At 38.9% G+C, this 24,965-nt stretch overlaps 2 protein-coding genes across 4 annotated transcripts; both read left to right on the top strand.

The window, feature by feature from the left end:
• The first annotated feature begins 206 nt into the window (after positions 1–206).
• On the top strand, positions 207–24,809 carry LOC136257768 (uncharacterized). Of its 3 annotated transcripts, none has more exons than XR_010702143.1 (12): positions 207–310; positions 503–584; positions 1,002–1,042; positions 1,940–2,897; positions 3,042–3,228; positions 3,974–4,062; positions 4,480–4,580; positions 4,821–4,996; positions 18,874–19,008; positions 19,380–19,523; positions 20,249–20,533; positions 24,401–24,541. XR_010702143.1 is itself a non-coding variant. In XM_066051080.1 (11 exons), exons 1-11 carry the CDS (start codon positions 260–262, stop codon positions 24,651–24,653), a joined length of 2,217 nt encoding a protein of 738 aa, XP_065907152.1. In that variant the 5' UTR covers positions 207–259; the 3' UTR covers positions 24,654–24,809. The 3 variants fall into 3 exon arrangements, 1 of the variants encoding a protein (XP_065907152.1); XR_010702142.1 differs by having other exon boundaries at positions 20,246–20,533; XM_066051080.1 differs by lacking the exon at positions 20,249–20,533 and having other exon boundaries at positions 24,401–24,809.
• On the top strand, positions 9,127–11,103 carry LOC136258338 (uncharacterized). Its single transcript, XM_066051659.1, has 2 exons — positions 9,127–10,546; positions 10,901–11,103. Exons 1-2 carry the CDS (start codon positions 9,127–9,129, stop codon positions 10,918–10,920), a joined length of 1,440 nt encoding a protein of 479 aa, XP_065907731.1. The 3' UTR covers positions 10,921–11,103.
• Positions 24,810–24,965: the final 156 nt, after the last annotated feature.

The raw sequence follows: 24,965 nt of genomic DNA, 5'->3' as shown, positions 1-24,965 counted from the left end.
TGTTATCTCAGAGTTTAATGTTGGGATAGCAAGCATAATAATTATAACTAGCTAGCCATGCAGCTTGTAACAAGCCGGGCGAACCAAGCCAACTACAATTTTCAGAGCTACAGCTTTTATCCACACAAGTATTAGATCAATGGCTCCAAATTCACTGCAGAGCAGGGCAACACGCGTGTCCGTATTTTCCCGTATACTTTCCGCCGCACAAATATAGCGTTAGGTGAGGTTCAATTGGAGAGCAACTTTGGCGCCAACTATGACAGGACAGGGAGAGTTTTCGCTTTATTCAACAGATACAGAAGAACAGGTAAACCGATGCATTGCTTCTTGTTTTGTAGGCCCAGTTTTTTGTTCGTCTGCGATGTTGCTACACGGTACAGAACCACATTTATTCCGTGCTCAATCAGTACAATGTAACAAGATGTGCATGTTCTTGTTTTACAAATCCTAGCTGTAGTAGCTACCACTGGTGTAATACATTTAGTGTTATATCCCGTAGGTGTCTTCAGCTTACCGTGGCCTAAACAGATGTGCTTCACTTCTAGCAACCTTGCTGAATTCAGAAAGTAGTTGTGACACTGGTAAGTATGATGATACAAATTTACACATAATCATATTGTTCAAGGGGGTGTCACACTGTGGGGACCGTGGTCAAAGTCTTGACCCACCGACATTTCACATTGACCTGTGACTAAGCATTTTTCAATCCTTGACCGGTATTTAGCGATGATATTTCACTGCTTTTCAATTGTGGGTTGGAAATTGACCATTGACTTTGCACGAATTTGTTGTTCTTGACCTTTGACTTTGACTGCGGTCGCAGATCTACCTACAGTGAGTGCCTGTGTGTCACCCCCTTGTTGTGTTGTGTAAACATGGTCAGTCAATTTTATGTGTAGCTGTCTAGAGTTTTTTGATGCTATTACTATATCATACACATGCTTGTGTACATGCTGGTATGTGCACATGTATTCAATGCACTGTTGACTGTTCACTAGTGACTGCAACGAATCAAAACAAAGAAAAGCTAAACAACAAGGTATCGATTAATGTTTGTTTACTACGTATCTCTACACCGTGGTGTAAAAGTCATTGAGATGTTGTAACATTTGTGTGTACATGTGTTGCTTTTGGCTTGTATATTTCAGTCAGTGTTTTAGCACTATACTTGTTTACTTTAGCCTTCTTATAGGCCTCTTGTCAAAGTACAGAATATGTGACAAACTTTATGACAGCTGGTTGATTCAAGTGCATACAAGTATATATACTAGAGGTGTGCCGATCTAGTATCGGATCCTGAGCAAAATCGGTAGAACTGATTTTCTTTTGAAGCCACCGATACCGATCTTTCTAATCCCCATTTCTTCAAACACTAGAATTCTATCATTTCTCTGCTCCTATTACTAAAGTATAGTGCCATTTCTCCATTGGAACCATAGTGCGAGTTAGCTGTTTAAAATCTGAAACGTACCTTACCAGAGGTCGTTGGCAGAAAATAATGAATAGTGCTACACCACATCAAGTAGACTAAACTATTAGAATCTCTGCTACAACAGCCTACAAACCATTCCAGGCAAGCCTTGCATTAAAATACTTGTGGGTTCTGTCACTGCTGATTGTCTGGGTGGTGTAATTGAGGCCACACCACTACTGGTATTGACTCCAGTAACAATGCTGTGATCATCGTTCAGCTAACAATTGACCAATTGGCTTAGTCTGAGATTATAAAATGCTATAAGAACTACCTGTACAAGATCAGTCATCATAATAGATAGCTGATATCAGATCAGTACAATATCGGTAGATCAGTAATAAATTACCTGGATCGGTATCGGTATAGCTCAGAAAAGTTGGACCGGTACATCTCTAATATATGCATTTAAAAAAACTGCATGTGTGTTTTTACTGTCTACTTATACTATTATGTACATTTCAGAAGGAGTCAAGACATCACCCAATTGTACCTCATTCCACTGGAAACAATGTCACAACTACTGGTGACCAATCTAACAAGAAGACATCACAACATACTACCAAGAACAGTGTACAGTTTTATCAACCACCAAGAGTGGCATCTAAAAGGCACCCACCATCACGTCGAACAAGACTGAGAACTAAATCTGCTCCAAAAAGAACTACAGACATTAAGCCATCAAGCAGAGAAACTACAGAGATTAATTCAGCCGACAAGCAACCAAGAAAGTATCCTAAATCTTTTCCAGCTAGCACCAGTAAATATTTAACTTTACCAGTAACAAGTTCCATAGCTGTTTCAGTACAGAATACATCTAGTACCATGACTATTCCCAGTACAACTAATACTACTGTTTCTACTGGTGTTAAGGTTGGTGATGGTTGTTCAAATACTGTGACAGTTTCATCTGCTGCTGTTAATCCAGTGACAAGTAGCAGTACAGGAGTGACCCCTCTTGTACGGAGCACATCATCTGCACCACCCCCACTACATCACTACACTAACACTGATCCATTTTATATTCCACCATATCATCACCATTACCCAGTACACAATGGCTACCCTTATCCTTCATATCCTGTTGTGCCGTATCGTTATTCACCTGTTCCTGTGTATGTGGCGGAGGTGACACGTCGTTACAACGAGATGTATGGACACTACAATCCTTCCCATTATGGTAGTACACACTACAGACATCCACAGTTATACCATCATCACATTGGTGGTGCTACAGTGTGTGATACTGCTACACAAGTGTCCTCGGCTGATCATGAGGATAAGAGGAACAAGTTGTCCGGTGAAGAAGACAAAGTTGGTAATGGAATAATGAAGGATGAAGTTGATGATAGTGTTGCTAGTACTACCAAGAGGTTAGTAGTGGTGAAGGACCTTGTGGGCTTGTTGAAGAAGAGACTAAATGGTATGTTGCTTTCGTACAGTACATCCTGTATGTACAGCTATGCGTGCTAATGATATTGCATGTATTTTGTTGGTTTATATGGTCACAAATGGGACCAAAAATGTAACTTTGTGATGTGATGGCTTTTGCCCTTGTCTCTCCTAGACTGTACAGTGGATGGTGTTAGTGATTTAGTTGAGGAGTTGGAGAAGGTATTATCTTCAGAGGAGCCGTCACTAAGGACTAACCTGTTACATGTCGACACATTGTGGTCCATGCAGTCACCCACTAGTGCCGCTGACTGGTTGGCCAGACTGCAGATGAAGGAAAAAGAAAAGAAAGAGTTAGAAAAGTAAATACCATCAGTGTGTGTAGATGTACATAATTCTACATAGATGTACATAATTCTACATACATGAACTATTCTTAAATATACCACACAGCTGCCCGTCATTTACTCCATACATATTTACATGTTACTTTACAGAGAATTTATAAAAGTGTTTGTTAACAACTCTGTGTATTTCTAAAACTAGTTTTTAAGCTCAACTGTAACTGTTGTGTGTATACATGTCAAGTTCCACTAATGTTGCAGTCATCCAATGCATACATAAGCTTTTTTTTAATATTGAGGTACACAAATATGAAAATTTACCAATATACCGATAACCGATATATTAGCTACAAAATTTTCAATACTGATATTTTTTTAGTGTTGAGTTGCATCTGAACGTAAAAAGGTTTTCAGTATGGGAACTATAATCTATGTTAAAATGTTGGGACAAAAGTTAAAATGGTGGTTGCCAAAATGTTTTTGCAAAAGAAAAAAATAGACTTGCAGTGAAGGTGTGATGAAAAGGTCTGAGCAAAGAAAGAAAGAATAAAGAAGCTAAAGTTGGAAATCGAACACTGTGTAATAGTTAGCAATTTCAGCTTATGGTCCTGCAAGATCAAGCAAACAGAAAGCTTACCAGTTATAGTACTTTAGTGAAATATCTGCTAAAATGACTGATATCGGTATCACGATATCGGTACTGACACCGATATTTAAATTGATGCACCTCTAGTAACTACTCTTTGTGTGTGTTTTTGTGTAGGAAGTTACAAGATGACCAGCAAGAGTGTTTCAAGTTGACTACTCAACTGGAGCAGAACAGTGACTCCATGGAGTGTCTGAGGAAACATGGTCAGTGTATTTGTGTGTGAATGAATATGTGCGGAATGACAATTACAGTAAATTTCAAGGTACTATGCATTTTAATGAACTAATCGTACAGAAGAAAGCCTCCATGGCAACATCAAGTATTTCAATCCCAAAATATTTTGGATGAACTCTTATGTACGTAATGCAGTAGTGTAAAGTTTATTGTCACTATTCCATTTCAAATAGTTCTTTTTTATTTCTATTTGTTGTGTCCAGTAGTCAACATGTACTGCACGTATACACACGCACCCATGCATGCATATACACACTCATACGTAACAGCATGCATGTGCACACACACACACACACACACACACACACACACACACACACACACACACACACACACACACACACACACACACGTACATATGTAACACTTTCCCACCACACTTGTAGTTGATGTATTAAAAGCTGCTCAGTTGGTCAGTGAGGAAGAATTGAAGATATCCACCAACAAGATCAGTGAATTGTCCCTACAAAACAGCAAACTAGCACAGGTGTGTATAATATGGCCGTCACCTTGAAACTAACTAATAGCATATCTTGCATTGATTATCAGGTTGTCATTTTATATACTAAAGACCAATATGGGATCTGAACTAAGTGCCTGTATTAAATCAGGAGCTTATAAGCTCCTGATTAAACACATCATTGTTTTTACTTTAATAGATTCTTATACATGCATATTAATGATAAGCGATTGTAGAATAATAGAATTACATTTCTCTTCCTTACAGCAACTTGAGGAGAGCTCACATGAGCTGAGTAACAAGGACGATGAGATTGCTAAGATACAACTACAGCTACAGGGCGTAACAAACAGGTTGGACGAGGTAGAGGAGGAGTATCAGATGTTGAAACTGTCAGTGAAAAGGAAGGAAGAGGAACTAGTCACAGCTCTTGATAAGAACTTGTAAGATATGTGTATAGTACAAAGAATCCTGTTTTGACCAAATTGATATTATGAATGTAGTAGACAATCTCATGTCCAATGCTTTTGACATACGTTTATATACCGTATTTGACTGGTTTATAGGTATAGTAGCCACCCAAGGAGCCACACCACAGCCTAGAATTATTGTCATAAGAGTAGCAGCTTGTATCCAAATGTGTTGATGCAAGTGTGGAAATTTTTCCTTGCTGAGAGTTATAGTACAGTGTAGCTGTGGCTATTAGCCGGTCAAATATGGTATACGTATGTTTCACAATAAAAGTGGGTCAAAAATTCTTTATCTCAGGAAGTCAGCTGTACTTTTTGTTTTTGTTTGTTTATAATATCTACACACGTATCTGTGTAGTTCATGTATACAACATGTGCTGTATGTGTACCATTGGCTAGAAAGTTTTGTGGGACATAAATTTCCATTTTATTTTTACACAATAAAAATATGTTTGAGGATGAACGATGATCATGTGATGAGGATGTTTGGATTTAACAGTCACAGAAGCAGCAGAAACTTAGTTAACCGAAAATTTTATCTCTAATGCATCAAGTGTACACGTGGGTATCCTAGTGGGTGTGTATATATAAACTGTTGAATGTGATAGTTTTAATGGTATTTATGAATCCCACAATCAGATCTTTCACGCTATGTTATAAATACTACATGAGTGGTCATAACAAGTTATTGCTTCTTGATAACATTTCACAATCATAGTAATTTTTGGATGGAGCTTGTGAACTAAATGTTCCAAGATCTTTGAGGATCTGGCAGTTTTTGTTTTGCTTCTTCTTCATAGCAGCTATAAGCAAGCCCATAAATGTCTTCAGAGCAGTCCATAACCCCTCTGACAAGTTTCTATGAAGAATTTTCTGCTAACTGACTGACTGACTGACTGACCGATACCTCCAACCAAGCATAACTTGACTACAGATAAGGCTACGCATCATGTGATTAGTCTTTACATAATACTGAATGGCCACTTTGCGTGTTAAAGGTCAGAGCTCTACAACAAGAAGCAATTTGTTGTCATTTTGTGAAACTTATTACAAAAAACACTCTAAAAGTAAGTCAGGTAGAAGAAATGTATCGAGTTTGTGTTGTTTGCACAAAAACTGGCAGTACACGTCATCAATAGTTTTTAAGATGGTATACTAGAGAATGTATATTCGTCAGTTTATTATGGTATTATATGCTATTGAGGGAGTTCTCTGTTGTTTTGTAATATAAGTGATTTGTAGTACAGGCAGTAGAAGGCACAGGGTGACATGTTAATAACTTTTTGTACTGCCTGTCGATGATAAAGCGGCTTTTGGCTCCTTTTAAAATCTGCTGGCATTGTTTGTACCATACTTGTCATGGGTTATCATTGCCCCCTGCATTGCTATCTTTAACGAGTATAAGAAAAAATTGGGAATTGTAGATTAGGGACAATGTATAATGCTGCAATAAAAAGTACTGAAACAAGCTGGATCGGAGTAGTACGTAATGTCCAAATACCGTAAAACAATAAGAAGTGAGTATCCCTACTGTGCATTGAGTGTACAGTAGGGATACTCACTTCTTATTGTTATACAGTATTTGGACATTACGTACTACTCCGATCCAGCTTGTTTCACTACTTTTTATTGCAGCATTATACATTGTCCCTAATCTAATTTAAAATTCCCAATTTTTTCTTATACTTGTTTGTGAAATTTTTTTTGCAAGCTCATGACCACTAAATATCTGCTGGGTTACTCACATATTATGCTAGATTATGACTCATACAATAACAACTAATCAGTGGGCGTGGCTCTACATAAGCCTGTAGACAATAATGGACGTGGATTCGTGCATATCTACATGGGCGTGGCTACCATATGTCTACAGACATTAATTTACGTAAGTGGGCGTGGATTCGTGCATACCTACACACTGATGAATGGACGTGGCTACCATATGTCTACAGACTGTAATTTACGTAAGTGGGCGTGGCTCACAAAAGAAGTAGAGCTACGCCATGACATGTGGTAACACATCCACATTTAATTTAGCACGTAGGGTCAGACCCGAATAATCTGTAAAGCAGGACCTGGATGACCCAACTCGGTTTAACATTGTTACTAATTAAACTATATTTATTGACTTACACATTGCTATATAGTTTGCCGTGAGTTGCTCTCTCTGATCGATATCAACAGCGAGTCTGACGTACGCGTGTGTTTTTGGTACAACCGGCGACCACGAGTATTCGAATAGTTTGATGCAATATACACTGGTATGGAAGCCATACTGTAATCTATTAACACTCTGCAGTAGAACCTTGACCGATGGCCATGGTAAAGAAGGATAAAAGAGGATAAAAGGTAAGACAATAGCGCAAGCATTGTATGTTTATCAATATACCAAAGGTTTTTTCTTAAGCGATCTAGAAACGTTTCTGCGAAAGAATTAGGGCTGTAGCTGTAGCCAGTTTTCCGCTACGCTTGACTGAAGGCGTCAGGCAGGTAGGCAGGCAGTAGAAAATTCCATTGACTAAAATTTTTTTTTAAATTCTGTAGCAACTTGACGGAAACGTTTCGGGTTGATCTGAAGACACTTTTGGGCTTGGTTTTACCCAACCAATACTGTCATGTCGTTGTGAGGAAAAATCGTGGCAGGTTTTTGGGTTATATTATATCATGGATCGCCCCCACACCTTTGATGTCCCTAATATACAGTACTATCGTACTGTATGATACACCAAAGATTTCATGTAAAGTGACAATTTTCACATGCTTCTGCAATCAGCTTTATATCTATAGCATCAACTCTCAACAAGCCACCACTGTACACATTAGCATTTTGTTTGTTTGTTTGTTCGTCCAAAAATAATGTTGTTTACACAGTTTACAGACACATTTTATCAGTTCTACATCAATAAAGTTTATGTAAATAGGTCCATGAAACTATTGTCTTGCAAATTTTCTAATACCTGTAGTACAGCATTGGTGGTATATATACAATGTGTATAGTCTGTGTATTGTGAAGTGTTGTGTGTATATGGTTTATTATTCCTACACTGTACCAGAGCTCAACGTGCTTGTAGGCTCAAAATGGTAGTACTGTATGTTAGGAATTTGAAGGTTTGCATCTTCCCATGAAATATTACTGGGCAGAAACCAGCTTCATACAGTGGTTCCTCCATTATCCGATTTCACTGGGCCCTAGGTGTGTTTGAAAAGTGAAGTCCATACATTTACGTATGTATATAGCTAAGTTAAAATACTCTAATAGACCATACACTTTAGGTAAATTCTCTAATAGAGCAGTCACTTCTACGCTTGAGATAACAGCACATTCAGATAATGACCAGATAATGGAGGCACCACTGTAATTCCTTCACAGCACTTTGGTGCAATCATCTTGTGCCCAGACTGCTTTTTTTTCTTTTTGTGTGGGGGCAGAGAGAAAAGGGTCTGGCTGATCTCCAATACAATTTTTGTGCAGCCGGATCTATAACTTTTGGGGATTGTTGATTAGTGGTAATGAATAGCAAGGGCCTGTTAACGAAGCGATAATAGGAAAATGGTAAACGTTTGTTTGGCAAGTCTGCATCCAAGGGCACGCAAACCGTATTTCCCATTGTGGCTTCATTGACAGGCCTTTGCTATTCATAAATGCTAATCAAAGTATAGATCTGGCTGCACAAAAATTCTATTGGAGATCCACCAGACCTTTTTTCTCTACCCCCACACAAAAAGAACAAAAAGTGGTCCAAGCATGAGACTAGTTCTATGAAATTTTTTTTTTTTCTTTTTTGTTTAGTGAATTTCTACTGACTAACTGATTGACTAACTGTTTGATGTCTTCGGACAGGTATGACTCAATAATGGCTAAGGCTATAGGAATGATTTTTTCACTACTAAATTCTGGCATGTATCTTTAGACATACGCGCAATCCAATCTTTCAGTATTTCATTCACAGTACGATATTGCTGCTTTGATATTATACAGTGCTGCTCAAATGTAATGTTGTCTTGCGAGAGTGCAAGCAATGGCACGTATTCATTACTCTAATGCGCATAATTAGAAAATACGGTCGGAGGGGCATGCGTATTATTTGGAATAACTCCTAGTAATGACTCACTCCTGCTGTGTGCCAGGTTGCTCAAATCGATCGGACAGAGAAACAGGTCTTTCTTATTTTAAGTGGCCGTTAAACAGAAAAGCCATTTTGAAGCAATGGATTCATGTGATCAGGAGGACAAATCTACCGATAAATGGCAGTACTCGTGTTTGCAGTATTCATTTCGTGAATGCAGCTGGGCGTTTGTTAAGGCCAGACGAAGTTCCATCTCTTCACCTTCCGGTGAGAAGCACAGGCGATAAAACTGCTACTCAAAAAACCCCTAAAGATCGCCCCTTTGTCGAGCCACAGCCCAGGCACACTAGCAGCTGCAGCCCAGAAGTGGGGATCCCAACCTCGAGCTCTACAGAAAGTGATGCTACAAACGTGTCAGTGTGTAGTAAGTGTGAGAGTAGTCAAAGGGAAGGGCCAAGCATAGAGGAACTAGAGCGTTTGCTTCGTGAAGAAAAGCAAAAGAACACTAGGTTATTGGAGGAGCTTGCTAGTGCAAACAGCAAACTGTTTCAATTAGAAAACATTAAAAACAATGACTCTCAAGTATGTTATTATACACGGTTTAGTTCATTCTTTGCCCTCAAGAGTTTTTATGATTATCTTGGGCCGGCTGCGGATCACCTGAGTTATTCACATGATGGTCCCATTCCTGACGAACAAGTTAAGAGATGTCGATCAAGAGCACTACCTCCACTTGAAGAATTCTTTATGACCATGCTGCGTTTACGTGCTGGCCTTTTTGAGCAAGACATTGCTAATCGATTCCAAGTTAGTCAGTCAACAGTATCCAGGATAGTTTACACTTGGATAAATTTTTTGTATCTAAAACTTGAAGACATTCCATTGTGGCCACCCAGAGAACTAGTACAAATGAACATGCCCAAACAATTTCGAGAAAAGTACCCATCAACCAGAGTCATCATTGATGCCACAGAAATATTTGTGGAACAACCACAGTTACCAGAGCTTCAAAAAATGACATTTTCTAGCTACAAAAATCACAACACTTTCAAAGCATTAGTTGGTATTTCACCAGATGGTGCTATAACTTTCGTGTCCTCACTATATCCAGACTGTATTTCTGGTAAAGAGTTGACAAGGAAGAGTGGCATTCTTGATTTGTTGGAAGAAGGGGACTCAGTTATGGCTGATAGAGGCTTTGAAATTGAAGAAGATCTGATGCTTATTGGAGTGAGGTTAAATATACCTCCATTTTTACGTGGTAAAAAGCAACTATCAGAAAATGAATTAGTGTCCACTAGAAGAATTGCATCCCTACGGATACATGTTGAAAGAGCCATGGAAAGGATTAAGAATTTTCATATATTTGATCGTACCATACCTTCCTCACTGACAGATATTGCAGATAGAATCTTTTTTGTGTGCTGCGTTCTAGCAAATTTTTCACCTCCTCTGTGTAAGTAAATGTAAATTATTGACATTGTTTACGTATATTCTAAAAGCCTGTATAGTAATGATATTATACATATTACATAATTATGCACAAAAGAAACTTATATATCTATGTACAATGCATGTTCTATAAATAATAACTGGGCTTGTGTTCCGGGGATATAAGCTCGGGTAAAACATGTTGCATGTAGTAATCGTCAAGTTGACTACAAAAAGAATCCTCCCATAAAGGGTCAGGGTAAATCCTTTCAATTGCAATGCCACATGTGGTATACACGCAAAAATCACACCACTTAGATTTGGGTGAAACATGTAACTGCAGTTGTATTTGGTGATAATAACTGTGTGTTCTTTTCAGGTGTAGCTGTCCATCAATAATGGAGCAGTAGAAGTCAGCATTCTTACAAGCCTCACGAGGATGGACAAATGCCTTAGAATATGGACATTTGAACTCAGCTATGCCCTGTGGGTTTGTTACAGATGGATCAGTAACCCATGCATCTGGTGAAGCTCCAAGCCAGCATTTCCTTGGATGTACCACAAATCCTGCCCGAGTGGCTTCAATGCCATGATGAAACTCGGTAGCTTTTCAAGCTTCAAAAGATTCAAGAAACTCGGTAGCTTTTCAAGCTTCAAAAGATTGCAACAGAGTTCCTCTAGCCTTTGTGGGCAAGGAGTTCTAAACTTCAATGGCCTAGGATCAAATACCGCCTTCGAGCCTCTTGATCGAAATTGTTCTGGTTTTAATTCTCGACAACGAGCACCAAGTTGGTCTACTGGAATTGGTTCTACACGTTTCCCACATGGCTGGTTCCATTCCTGCAATTTGTCTGTGCAAGTCATGTACTCTGGCAAACACCGTACTCTGCAAAAGTCCGCTAAAGCATAGGAAAAGGCACCAATGTGCTTGCAACTTCCTTGTGGTGCAACTCCAGCAGGGCATCCACATTCAGCATAAAAGATATCACAACTATTCGCATTCAACACTATCTTGAGAAAGTACACTCTGTCTTTTCTCATCTCGGGTAAGCACTTGGCTTTTAAAAACAGGTTATCTTCTGTAGCACATACCTGAATTCCTTGAATGTGTCCACATCGAAACAAGTTCTCTGCAGATGAATTGATTGCTTTGAAATCATCAGCAGGAAGTCCATCAGAGACAGATCGGTTTACAAAATAAGATACTATTTCACCAAAAGTAAAATGGAACTTGTCGGTGATCATAAGAGCCTTTACGAACTCTTCCCATCCACTTTCTGGGAATTCTAAGTCGGTACAATCAGCTTGATTATTAATGTCCACTCCTTTAGAATCAATCTTGTTCTTGATTCCATATTTAATACAAGCCTTCACCCTGTGTAATGTATATATGGACACTAATAATTATTCCATACACAATATAAGATGAAATATTAATGCAAACATTAAGCAACATATCCTACATGTAATAAGCAGGCTCTCGTGTAAAAATACCCTAACAGATGTTGATCCCGGGAATAGACCTTCGTTTAAGCGTAGTTGTAAAACCTACGTATACAGGATAGCTGTAGCACAGGTCTCACCACAGGCGTATGTGGGGGATGCCACTACAAACACGTACAAATAAGCCTATGAATATCTTACCTGGCGATCAACTCAGCCTTATTCCCCTTCGTTGGTGCTTCCCTGCTGGCGAGCCAGTTCTTCAATTCCGTAACCTTCATTTTAGATAGCCTTTTGTCGTCTTCCACGAGGTTTTCCATCATCACAGTTATTTCTTTTAATGCACATGCCCCTCCGACCGTATTTTCTATTATGCGCATTAGAGTAATGAATACGTGCCATTAAAACCTTGCTAATTAAAGGACGTGGCACCCGTTTTGCTTGCGAGTATTCATCCCAAATGAAAGGGGATGAATACTAGCGAGTGAAACTAGTGCAATACCCTTTAATTAGTGAGTTTTTTAATCGCTTGCACTCTTGCAAGACAACATTACATTTTAGCAGTACTGTATATCCAAATTATCAACAAGTTGATTACACTGTGTTTACAGTAGCTAATATCCATCATAATATGTACTGTAAGAACATTCCTTCATATGAGCATTATATTTTAGCCTGTGTTTTAATATACTAAGTATCACAATGGTCAACATATTAGACAGTATCAACAACAATTTGATTTGTGCTGACACTCGCGACAGTGCAAGGTGCTCATATGTGCATTAGTGTGTAAATGCTTTCCCTTATTAATAAAACAGGAATGGTTTGTAATTTTGTCCCACGTCTCTAATAGTCGAAATAAGCAGAATGGTTTTAGGACAGGTTCACGTACTATTCTCTTTATGTGAGGCTGTGTAATGGGCTAAACATGTATAAGCAAAACAACTTCACTGCTCATGAGTATGTAATTACGTAGTGTAGGGGACGTGTGTATTGCCATACGATAATTCCAAAATGGTCTTGTGCTGTTCTTTTCTTTGATGTGGTGTGGTGTTATAGAAGTTCACTAATTATTTTGCTAAAAGGTTAGCTAACAAGTGTAAGAATGATATGGAATTGTACATGCCATTACTAAAACGCTAAAATAAGATGATAATCACTCGAAGTGTAAATTTGATCCCAATACTTGTACTTTAGTTATGGCTAATAAATTTGCACTTTAGATGTAATTCAAATAAATCCCACAATCAGATATTTGAACTTACTTTATAAATACACTTGAATGGTGATCTTATGTAGCCAATCGGTAAACAATTTAATGCAACATTCTTTTGTAATTTTTGGATGGACCTTGTGAACAAAATGTTCCAATGGTCTTGATCTGTGTACTAGGTTGTAGAAACAAATGATCTATGAAGATGACTTACCTGCATCGCATTTTATGTCGTAACGCAATTAGAAGGTACTCTTTCACATTGGTAAAGGTAGGAGATAACAGAAAGATGATGGCATTATGAATCAACTGTTGACAGTATGGCAGTATTTTCTAAACTCATCTGGTGCAGTACCAGTATCTTTAACATACCTTCTACGATACGTACCGATGTATCGCCCGGTTCTATGTTATACACCCCCTGTAGTTATATCCCATTACAAGGGTGATATCATTGTTATTACACGAGTGTGAGGCGGAGTCGAGGACGAGTATAATAACAATGATATCATCCGAGTATACGGGATATAGCTATTTTATATCCCAGTGTACGGGAGTGCGCAGAAGTTTACGGATAGTAAATTAAGTTCCGGTTTGAGTTTCTGTCACTGTGCTCAAGATTTCATCCGAATTGTGTGGAGATTCAACTTTGTGGCTACAAGAGAGACCCTGCATCGCACTGGGATGTAAGTTTGGATATCAAATAAATATGCAGGTTCTTAGCTGAATTCCTTATATAGAATCTGTATTTCACCAGACCCTTACACTATAGTTAAAGTACCGCTGTGTGTTTGTATGGAAAATATAATACGAGGGGGTGTGTTGAGAGACTAATACAGCACGAGGCGAAGCCAAGTGCTGTGTTTGCCTCAAGGCACTCCCCGAATACTGTTTTCTTCGTACACGCAAGAATAGGCAGTGCTTTGAGTGGTATGTTGTCTTCCTGGTCATCTGGCTCAGAGCGATTTTCTCTAGTACTCAAATTGTTGCAATTTTCGGTGATCAGGATATCATTAAGTGTTCATATAATCTATTCTAGTCGTAGTTTGGCTAGTTTTAGCAATTTACAATGTCACGGACGTGATCAATCGTGCTGTCTTAGTGGTCGTGTTTAATAGCTTCGTGATCAGTAAGTGTTTATACAATCTGTTTCTAGCCGTAAAACAAAGTGGTAGGATTATTTTGGCTGGTTTTAGGAATTTACAGTATCATGCACATGGGATTGTTTTTGTAACATTCCTTAAATAAGTTCTCTGCAAAACAGTATACAGTACAGTTAAGCAGCTAATTAGTACTGTATAGACAATACAATACACAGTATCACTTTGATCCTCCCACACAAAGTACAATATATATATATAGCAAAGGGGCGTGGCATCACACTATTTCTTCCCCAGGTGTGTCAAGACATTGCCACATTCTGTTCACAAGGCCTGTCCAAAAATTTTAGGTAAACTATATGAGTTTTGTGAGTAAATCAGCGTATCATCCACTTAATATTTATATTGTAGCTTAAAAGGTTTGATTGTGGGATTATTTTAAATATTCGATTATAGTACTGTTACTACTGTAGACCTTGTATAACATTATAAATACATGGTTGATTATTGCCTATTTAGTTATAATGAAATTTAGAAGTAGCATAATATAATGTGTTCTGTATTGTTAAGAACATGTATCAACACTATGACCAAACTGTTAGTGCTGTACTGATACTGGTATTGTATCAATATCAGTACCAATATTACAAGTATCAGTCAATTGCAAGCCTATAGTACAGATACTTCACTTGAGTAGTGTGTGTACTAGTAAAAGTACTTTAAGTACTATTTAAAGCACTTTACTTGCACAAGTGACTTAGTAGACAAGTGGTAAGATTCTTGACTACTATGAATAGTACTATGATTCTTGACTACTATGAATAGTACTATGATTCTTCTTCAAGTGGTCATACAATTTTTTTGAGGGTTTTGTACATTTTATGCAATCACTGGATGCTATGGATAGCCTTAACACATATTTCAACCACTGAGAACAATGATATGTCCATTATTGACATTATGTTCTACTCATGAACTTACAATAACCTTTGTTGTGAATCACATCAAAGAAAATGGTTGTTGAGTGAACAACCTGTTGTCTTTCTACTGCATTTGTATTGAATTCCACAATCAAACTTTCAAGCTACTATATAAATACCTGTTGGTTGGTAAGGTGAAGTATCCAGTTCCGTGATACTCATTTCAATATTTCACAATAATTTTTGGATGGGTCTTTGTGAACAAAATGTTCCAAAGTCCTGTTTAGTAACAGACTATATTTAATGACAACGCTGTATTGTATAGATCAAAATGTAGCTTGTCAGTTTCAAACCCGTCACCACTAAAGCTGGCATTTAGATCATACAGGGGACGTTGTTACCATTACTATAGTGTGTTTGTGTCTCAGTGATACCCAAGATTAATATAGCTTTGTTAACTTTGCTTCCATGTCAAAATACTGACTATGCAGGCCTTGTGGTTCTGTAGGATGATTTCCATCCTAAGAAATGGTCTATAATTTTTGAATCATAGACTTAAACATATGGAGCAGCAGGAGGTGGTGGCTAGGTGAACTGGAGCTTCTTCACTTTATAAGATTTGCCAGTCGGATACTCTCATATACTCATTAAACATTCAGAGATGTAGTTTCAAATTGTGGCTAGTGAACTGATGTAGCCAATCACACAATTTTTATTATTTATTTACCTATACTGATAACTTCAGAAATGAAGAAAAATGTATAGACAAATCACAAAAAAATAATTCAATACAATAAGTAAATTATAATTTAATTATAGATTTAAATACTTCAAGTGAATTAGAGTCTTTAGCTAGGTTAGGTAAATCATTCCAAAGTGAAATTGTTGCTGGAAAAAATGAGGACTGATATGAGGTCTTTGATGCTTGCAATGATAGGAGGTTAAAAGGATGATAATTTCTTGTACTGGAATATGTTGCAAAGTTAGTATACAAATCAAATGGGATATCAATTTCATTGTGGATAATTTTGTACATCATGGATAATCTTAATTTTAATCGTCTGCTTTCAAGTGATTCCCAGTCCAGCTGGTCCATAAGGTTAGTTACGCTAAAAGTATGGTCACGTGTGTATGTATTGGTCACAAACCGGGCTGCTCTTCGTTGTATCTGTTCTAACCGGGATATTAAGGTAGACTGCCAGGGTGCCCACACTGTTGCAGCATATTCGAGTTGGGAACGAATAAATACGGTGTATGCTAATTTCTTAGCATGGATTGAGGCACATGAGATATTACGTCAATTAGTTATACGTCATACTTCACAAGTTTTACAAAGATTATTCAAACAGAGCGGTCTGAGGTCTTGACAAACGATGGTAGCTGTTCTATTCTGCATAGTTAAAATTACTATGTACTAGAGGTGTACCAACATAAGTAAACTAAACGGATCCGATTCCGATCCAATATGAGATAAATTATTTTAAAACTGATATGATACCGATCCGATATACCGATATAACTTAAGTGTGACACATTAAGATTGGAGTTACCAAATATGGAATGTTCAACCTTTATTTTAACTGCTGAAGATAGACTTATAATCACTGGCTAAGCTTGTTTAACCAGGGTGGTGTGGCCTCTATTAACAACTGAGACAATAAGGCACCCACAATTGGCCACGAATATTTTAATACATACTCCTGCCAAGAATAGTCTGTATGTAATCTGCATTTCAATGCTTGTAAAGATAGACGTTGTTTTTTGTTGTGCTCATTATTTCATCTTATAGGTGTTTCCCAGGCTAAACCCTATGATTGTTTGTTGAATGATTGGTAGGTGTTGTAGCAGTAAAACAGTAGCCAAATATGTATACTTATATGGCTTCGTGTAGCATAGTGCTTTCAGGCAAGCAAGATGACCACTGTTTTCCAGCTTTGTTCACTGAGTAATGACTGCTCAATGTCCTCGTTATAGTTCAGTTGTATATCGGTATATTGTATCAGTTGTTAGCAGTGATATTGCCTTCCACTGATATTATTAAAGTTTTTATATATCAGCCACCGATATGATATGTATCGGTATATCGGTACAGCTCTACTATGTACACAGTGTAGCCTGTTAATGTGACACTCTGACCATTGTCCTTATTAAACTGTTCTTGAGGATCAGAAACACTTGTTCAACTCACTTGTTTGAATCAGCCCATATGTATCCTTATAATTAAGATGTTGTTGCTAAGTCTTTACTTTACTACCATGTAGGAGATGTAGCAGGTTATTTTTGAAACAGAATTATGACAAGAGGCAAAATGTGAATTACAAAAAAAAATTATTTTGAAAAGTGCATACTTTGAAATCATAACGGAAAATTATATGGTTACATGCATACTAGCCAATATCTGACTTGACTTGCTGATGTGAGTGGAGTTTATTCTCATGTTGCCAGCTTTATTGTAATAGTGGGAAACAGATCAAGGTTATTGTGGATCAGATGCCTACTTACTATGTTATACTGTAACACCACTAATATTGAGCTAAACTAAAGATACATCCATGTCTAAATCTTAAAAGAAAATTATAGGAACCCAATAGGTAGAAGGACCTCTTTGAAACATCTGAAACTAAAACCTTCTGAAAATTACCTACTATTGTTATGGTGCAACATGTGGGTTCCATTTTTTTTTTGTCTACTAGGTGTGTCCCACAACCGAATACACAGTGTTTGTGTGTGTGTGTGTGTGTGTGTGTGTGTGTGTGTGTGTGTGTGTGTGTGTGTGTGTGTGTGTGTGTGTGTGTGTGTGTGTGTGTGTATGCAAGTGAATATGATGAAACTAATTTCTGAAGGCTTCATAACAGCAGTTTTGTGTACAGTAGATTTTCAGCAATATTTGGATGGACAAAATGCTTCAAAAATATACTTAAAAGCACCAGCCACATGTATGCACAGAAAATACAGCACAAGGGTGTGTGTTGATAGGCTAATACAGCACAAGGCAAAGCCAAGTGCTGTATTTGCCTCAACACCCCCCCCCCCCCCAAGTGCTGTAATTTTCATACACACAAAAGTGCTTTAAGTGTTTTTTATGGTACTTCCTGATCATCTTACTCGGAGTGATTTTCTTCAGTACCTTCAATTTTCGGTCAGTAAATTTCATATGTAATCTGTTTGTAGTTGTAGAACAACAAACTGGTAGGATTATTTTTGCATTTGACAGTGTTACAGTGATGCACATGATCCATTGTAGTGCTGTTGCTTCGAATTTCCATCAATAAATGTTCATGTAATCTACTTCTAGTCATAGAACTAACTAGTAAGAATGGTCTGGCTAGAGTAAGCAATTTACAATGTCATTCATGTGATCAATCGTGCTGTCTGAGTGGGGTTGTTTTCGCTTACATGACTGTTTTGCGTAACTGTACTGTATGACTCGTACAGTATAGTATGCAGCTAATCGGTACAGTATAAACAATACAGTGCAAGGCGTCACTTTGATCCTCCCACAAGAACACAATAGACGTCTTTGTAGATATCCTTTCCAGTTAACCACCTCTAGGACCAAATCCTCAGTTATGAACTGATCTTATTACCAAAGTCAAACTGCACAAAGATGGCATGTTAATTACAGACTCACATTTATCATAGTGACACATGTTAACACTGTTTATTACACCCACAGGGGATACCAACAATGTATAGCCAGTGTGGTTACCAACCTGGTGGGTAACAAGCTACCAGGAGGAGTGGGTTATCGAGTGGATGAGGGTACCATGCAGCAACTACAGGTACTACTCCAGGATGGAAATGTTGACAAGTGAGTGTGTTATGTTGTATGAGTGTGTGTGTATAGTGTAGAGTATAACAGTATAATTTAGTTTATGTATGTAGTTCTGTAGTAATACTAATGTCCTCTACAGTACTCCCTTGATTATCTGACTCCCTTGGTACCAAGACATGTTTAGATAATCAAAATGTTTGAATATTCAAAGTCCATACAGAAATACTCTAATAGAACATACGTCTTGCAGTTGTTTCTACTGTTCGGATAACCAAGTATTCAGATAACAGAGGTTTGAATAATCGAGGGAGCACTGTATGTGTACAATGGAGTGTGCATACACTGTACATATATACCAAGCATGTGGCCACTAAATTCGACCTGGACATGTAATCCTATTCTCACAGGTTTCTGAAGTTATCTACTACACAAATAGTGGACCTTACTACAGACTCACAGGACCTTACAGGAGTGACACAGTTAACACTCACTCCACCTCGTAGGACCAGTTCCATATGTAATGATCACATCGCTGGAGTTAATCATCACCGGTAAGTGATTCCTGAGTTAAATGAATGTGTAGCTTCTTTGAAACTAACTTTATCTATGGGACTCCTTACAGAAAGCTTAACTGAAAGGAGTTCTGTACAGTTTGGTAATAAACTTTCATACAGTACATGTTAAAGCATTTTGTAAGTGTGAAAAGTTCTCTTGGTAAACATTCCCAAAACTTTCATTATGTATATAGTCTATTGTATAGATGTTACGATACACCATTAAATCTCATTTAGCAGTCATCTCTTGAGTTTAAATTCTGAGCCAAACTTAGTTAGGTGTTTACTGCTCCAAACATATGTAATCAAAAGGTGTACGTTACAACATAATCAATGAGGATATCCATTACAGCGGCCATGTTAATACAGACCTAAGGTGTACTTCATGACCTCATTAATAAGACCACCTCATTATAGTGACCATGTCAAGTAGTTCCCAAGCATAGCTAATGTGTACTTCATGACCTCCTTAATAAGACCACCTCATTATAATGACCATGTCAGGTAGGTGACTCCTAAGCATGCTTTCGTTATATCCTTTCATGTCTCTATTCCATCATGTGTATGTAGTACTGATATTATGCACACACTAATAGTTGTAATAGTTCGCATCTATAATTAGAGAATAGATATGTATGGAACATTTGAGACTGTACACGTGCTTGTGACTGTAGTGTGAGTGCTATTCAGAGTGTTATTAAAGATTGTTACATTGGTAGCAGAGGCCGGTTCTAATGGCAGAGAGACACATCAGTATTCCGAAGCCGTTCTCCACTGGAGATGTTACGGAGTGGTTTCAGCGGTTTGAAATATGTTGTACCGCCCACTCCTGGAATGACGAAGTCAAAGCTGTGAAACTACCCACATTGTTAGAAGGGGAGGCTTTGGCTGTTGAGCGACAACGGCAAGAAAGATTATAAGAAGGCCAAGGAGCACTTGTGTAAGAGTATGATGCCAATGGAATTTTATTTTGCTCGAAGAATCTTACCAACGAAAACTTCGACCGGGTGAGTCATTATCTGTTGTTTTTTTTTACATGATCTTAAGAAACTGCTTAATGGGGCTATGCCAGGACTTGATACAGCTGCGCGTAATCAGCTTTTGCTTCACCAGCTGTTAGCGGGCTTACCCAATCCAGTTAGCATGCAAATACGTGTCTCAGGTGAAACTTCCGGCTTGGATAAAGTAATGGAATGAGCGCATTTATTACTTACGATGGAGAATTGCCAGCCTCAGCAAACAGCCGTAATGGTGGAGCAAACAAAAGAGCTCTCGGTTTTGCGTAAACAGATGGCCCTGCTTACTGATCAAGTAGCTGCACTTAGAGTTAACCAGACCCCAAGGAAGCCAGTTATACGCTGCTTTTATTGTAACCAGCCTGGTCACATTCAGCGTCAATGTCCGGTGTACCAGTCTCAGACATGACCACCCCGTCGCTGTTTCAACTGTGGCAAGATAGGCCACATTGAAAGAGATTGCTGGCAAATCAACCAGGGAAATTTCAATGGGATGTCTGGCCAGGCCAGGCCGCCAGGCGTCCCACCACAATGCTATAACAGTTGCAGCAGTAAGATATAATAATTCAATTCTAAACATCACTGTTGGTAGTAAATTGGTTGAAGCGATGTTAGACTCTGGCTCAACTATTTCGCTTATCAGGCAAGATACACCATCCACTGTGACAGCTGATGAACACCTCCCACTACCACCACACAATCTTGTTACTGCATCTGGCCAACCCCTACAAGTGATAGATTGTGTAGAGTTATCTATCAGAGTGAATACATCAGCTATCACTCACCAGTTCAGTGTTGTGAATAAGCTAATCACACTAGTTATTTTGGGGGTTGACTTCCTGCATGAACATAGTCTTATCCTGGACTTCTCCACTAATCCTGCTACACTCTCCTTCAGTAGGTCTAAGTCGACGTCCCTGGAAGATCCTCCTGACACTACTGCAGAGGTGGAACCACTCTTACAGGCGGAACGACTCAGGCGAGCTAAGTTTTCTGCAGGAGTAGCTGTGGAGGACCCTGCAGTAAACATTGTTAATGAAGCTGTCATTCCATTGTTTGGGGGACCCACCTCCTATGAATATCCTTCACATGTCCCAGAATTTTTCATGGATGTAGTGAATGAGTACAATAATTTATTTCATACTGTTCCAGGGTCTACTACTCTTGCCTGTCATCAGATACCCACAAAAGGGTCCCCAGTACGTGTCCCACCACATCGAATTCCAGTGCACTACAAAGCCACAATAGAACAACAGATCCACCAGATGTTGAAGTAAGGCATTATAGAAGAAAGCTCCAGTCCATGGATGGCACCAGCAGTATTCGTGCCCAAGAAATCAGGTGAAATATGCCTATGTGTTGATTCTAGGGAGTTAAATAAGTGTACTGTTAAAGATGTTTATCCTCTCCCACTTGTAGATGAGGTGCAGGATCAATTGGCAGGATGCTCAGTCTTTACTACTTTAGATCTCCAGTGTGGCTATTGGCAGTTACCAGTGTATCCAGGAGATATTCACAAGACGGTCTTCTGTCCTGGCCCTGGTATGGGACTGTACCAATTCAAGCAGATGCCATTCAGTCTCACTGGAGCACCAGGATCCTTCCAACGTCTCATGGATAAGGTTATGCGTGATCTTCCTTTTGTTACTACCTATGTTGATGATGTATTGGTGCATTACAAGAATATGGAAGACCATAAATCTCAAGTATTCCATAGACTTAGTGAGGCAGGGTTAACTCTCCGGGGTCGCAAGTGCACCATAGCAGTGCCACAGGTGAATTATCTTGGTCATCAGTTCACCAAATCGGGCTTAATTCCAGACAACAGCAAAGTCCAAGCAATCAACAGTTGGCCTGCTCCAACCGATGCTTCATCCTTACATAAATTTCTAGGACTCGCATCATATTATAGGCGTTATATTGCTCAGTTTTCTACTATCGCTGCACCACTGACTAATTTAACACATAAAGGGGTTACTTATGAATGGATGGAAAGCTGTGATACAGCTTTCAAACAGCTGAAATGTGCCCTTATGATGCTCCTGTTCTGGCATATCCTGATGTTAGTAGTAATGCCAACCCCTTTGTATTGCAAACAGATGCTAGTGCTTATGGCCTCGGTGCAGTCCTTGAACAGAACAATCATGTCATTGCCTATGCTAGCCGTACGCTTTCAAAGTCTGAACAAAACTACAGTGTGATTCAAAGAGAATGTCTAGCAATTGTTTATGCTTTAAAGCAGTTCCGGCACTACCTATTGGGCAGAAAATTTCATCTTGTCACCAACAATGCTCCATTGCAATGGTTGGGATCTCAGAAAATGGAAGGTATGCTTCAACGCTGGGCAATAGCTATACAAGAATTTGATTTTGATGTTTTGTATAGAAAAGGTGCCTTGAATACCAATGCAGATGCACTGTCCCGCAGGGAGCAGCCAATCACAAAAGTTGCAGCACTCACAATGGCATCAATATCATTTTACCAGCTTAGGGAGAGCCAACAGAGTGACCCTACAATCACTCAGATATACAACACGCTGATGGCAAGCTCAGTTCCACCATCTGGTAGGCAATGGCAATGCCCACCACTTCATCGATATAAGCAGTTATGGTCACAGTTACATCTGGTCAGTGGTGTTGTGTGCAGATGGTACCACCCAAGCTCTTCAGCTAACATGGTTACAGTACCAATCCTCCCTCCTAACCTTCAAACTAATGCTTTGCGTCGGTATCATGATGATCCTGCTGGAGGCCATCTAGGCTATGAAAAGTCGCTCCATAAATTACACCAGGAAGCCTTTTGGGTATCAATGTCACGTGATGTTGAGCAGTATTGTAGAGAATGTGTCAAGTGCAATGAGTCCAAACCACCTGCTCCAATTCAAGCACCTATGACTAGTATTCCAAATGGTTGCTGTTCTGGAGGTACCTGTGTCATTAAACAATAACCGCTACCTCCTTGTTTTACAAGACTATTTCACAAAGTGGGTGGAAGTAGTTCCAATGCCAGATCAAACTGCTGCTCGAATCGTTTCAGCTGTTACCAAGATATTCTGTACACTAGGCATCCCAGAGGTCCTTCACTCAGACCAAGGGTGTAATTTTGAAAGTCTTCTTTTCAGAGAAACTCTCAATGCGTTTGGAACCAGCAAGTCCCATACTACTGCGTACCACCCGCATGGTGATGGGGTGGTTGAAAGATTTAATTGATCATTATTACAAATGTTGCGCTCATATGTTCAAGTGAAGCAAGAATGGGAAACATACCTTCCACTAGTGCTATATGCGTACCGCACAGCCATACATTCTTCGACTGGATATTCTCCCTTTGAGCTGATGTTTGGAAGAGCCCCAAAGTCAATTCCTTTTGAACAGCTCAACTCTTTTGATACTGCTTCATATCCATCTCACCTGCAAGCAAAACTTGCTGAAATGTGTGATTTTGTGGAAGCAAATCTTGTAGAATCGGCCAGCAGAAAAAGAATTAACTATAACAAGCACTCACTAACACGGCACTTTACAGTTGGAGATCATGTGTGGCTATCGGTACCCACAGCACGGAAGTTAGACCCTCGCTGGGATGGTAAATGGACTATAACAGCAGTGAAAGGACCACTTGTTATGGAGATCTCTAATGGTACTGCATCCAAGGTTGTTCATGTGAATAGACTCCGCCACAGACTTCAACCAAGTCCTGTGTAGTACTGATATTATGCACACACCAATAGTTGTAATAGTTCGCATCTATAATTAGAGAATAGATATGTATGGAACATTCGAGACTATACACGTGCTTGTGACTAGTGTGAGTGTTATTCAGAGTGTTATTAAAGATTGTTACATGTGTATATTTATCTAGGCTAGTAGCTGGACACGGTCTCTCTTGTTCCCTAGTCCACTCACACTCCTCCAGTGAGTTACCTCAGGAGGTTCAGTCACTTGGTGGGTGTGACCAGTCATCATGTGATACATCCAGTAAGATCACTAGAAGTGACCACACCTCCCTCACAGCTGCTAGTGAGGTAGAGTTCAGGAACAACCTCGCCATACTGGATGCTAACATCGCTAAACTGCAGCTGCAGTTTCAGATTGCTAAGAGTTCGTCCTGTTAATGGAAGCAACTCCACTTGTCTATGTGTTGTACTGTTAGCTATCTTGACTATCACCCAACCCCAAATATACATGATGTATCATAGTGTGTAAATTGTCGTATAACAAACTTTTTTTTCATGAATGTTTTACAATACATGATCACTCTTGTGGAGGTTATAGCAAGTTGTTTATAAATAGGTGTCAAATGTGCCCATATGGGTAATTTTCCAAAATTAATTTGGTCACATACTCATCTGTTTTACAGTCAAACAATTCTTTCATGGCATGATCTCCAGAGAGTCACACATGGCTACCATTCTTATCATGTACTA

Source organism: Dysidea avara, chromosome 6 (genome assembly GCF_963678975.1).
Source record: "Dysidea avara chromosome 6, odDysAvar1.4, whole genome shotgun sequence".
Classification (NCBI taxonomy): domain Eukaryota; kingdom Metazoa; phylum Porifera; class Demospongiae; order Dictyoceratida; family Dysideidae; genus Dysidea; species Dysidea avara.
Note: the sequence above shows the minus strand (reverse complement) of the source record. Positions and strands in the feature narration are given on the sequence as shown.

Excerpts from the sequence above, each read along its gene's own strand:
- LOC136257768 (XM_066051080.1), top strand. The coding sequence starts at position 260 with ATGACAGGACAGGGAGAGTTTTCGCTTTATTCAACAGATACAGAAGAA. Across the intron at positions 311-502 it reads CAACAGATACAGAAGAACAG|GTGTCTTCAGCTTACCGTGG; the intron begins GTAAACCGATGC and ends TATATCCCGTAG. Across the intron at positions 4,063-4,479 it reads GGAGTGTCTGAGGAAACATG|TTGATGTATTAAAAGCTGCT; the intron begins GTCAGTGTATTT and ends CCACACTTGTAG.
- LOC136258338 (XM_066051659.1), top strand. The coding sequence starts at position 9,127 with ATGACTCACTCCTGCTGTGTGCCAGGTTGCTCAAATCGATCGGACAGA. Across the intron at positions 10,547-10,900 it reads AAATTTTTCACCTCCTCTGT|GTGTAGCTGTCCATCAATAA; the intron begins GTAAGTAAATGT and ends TGTTCTTTTCAG.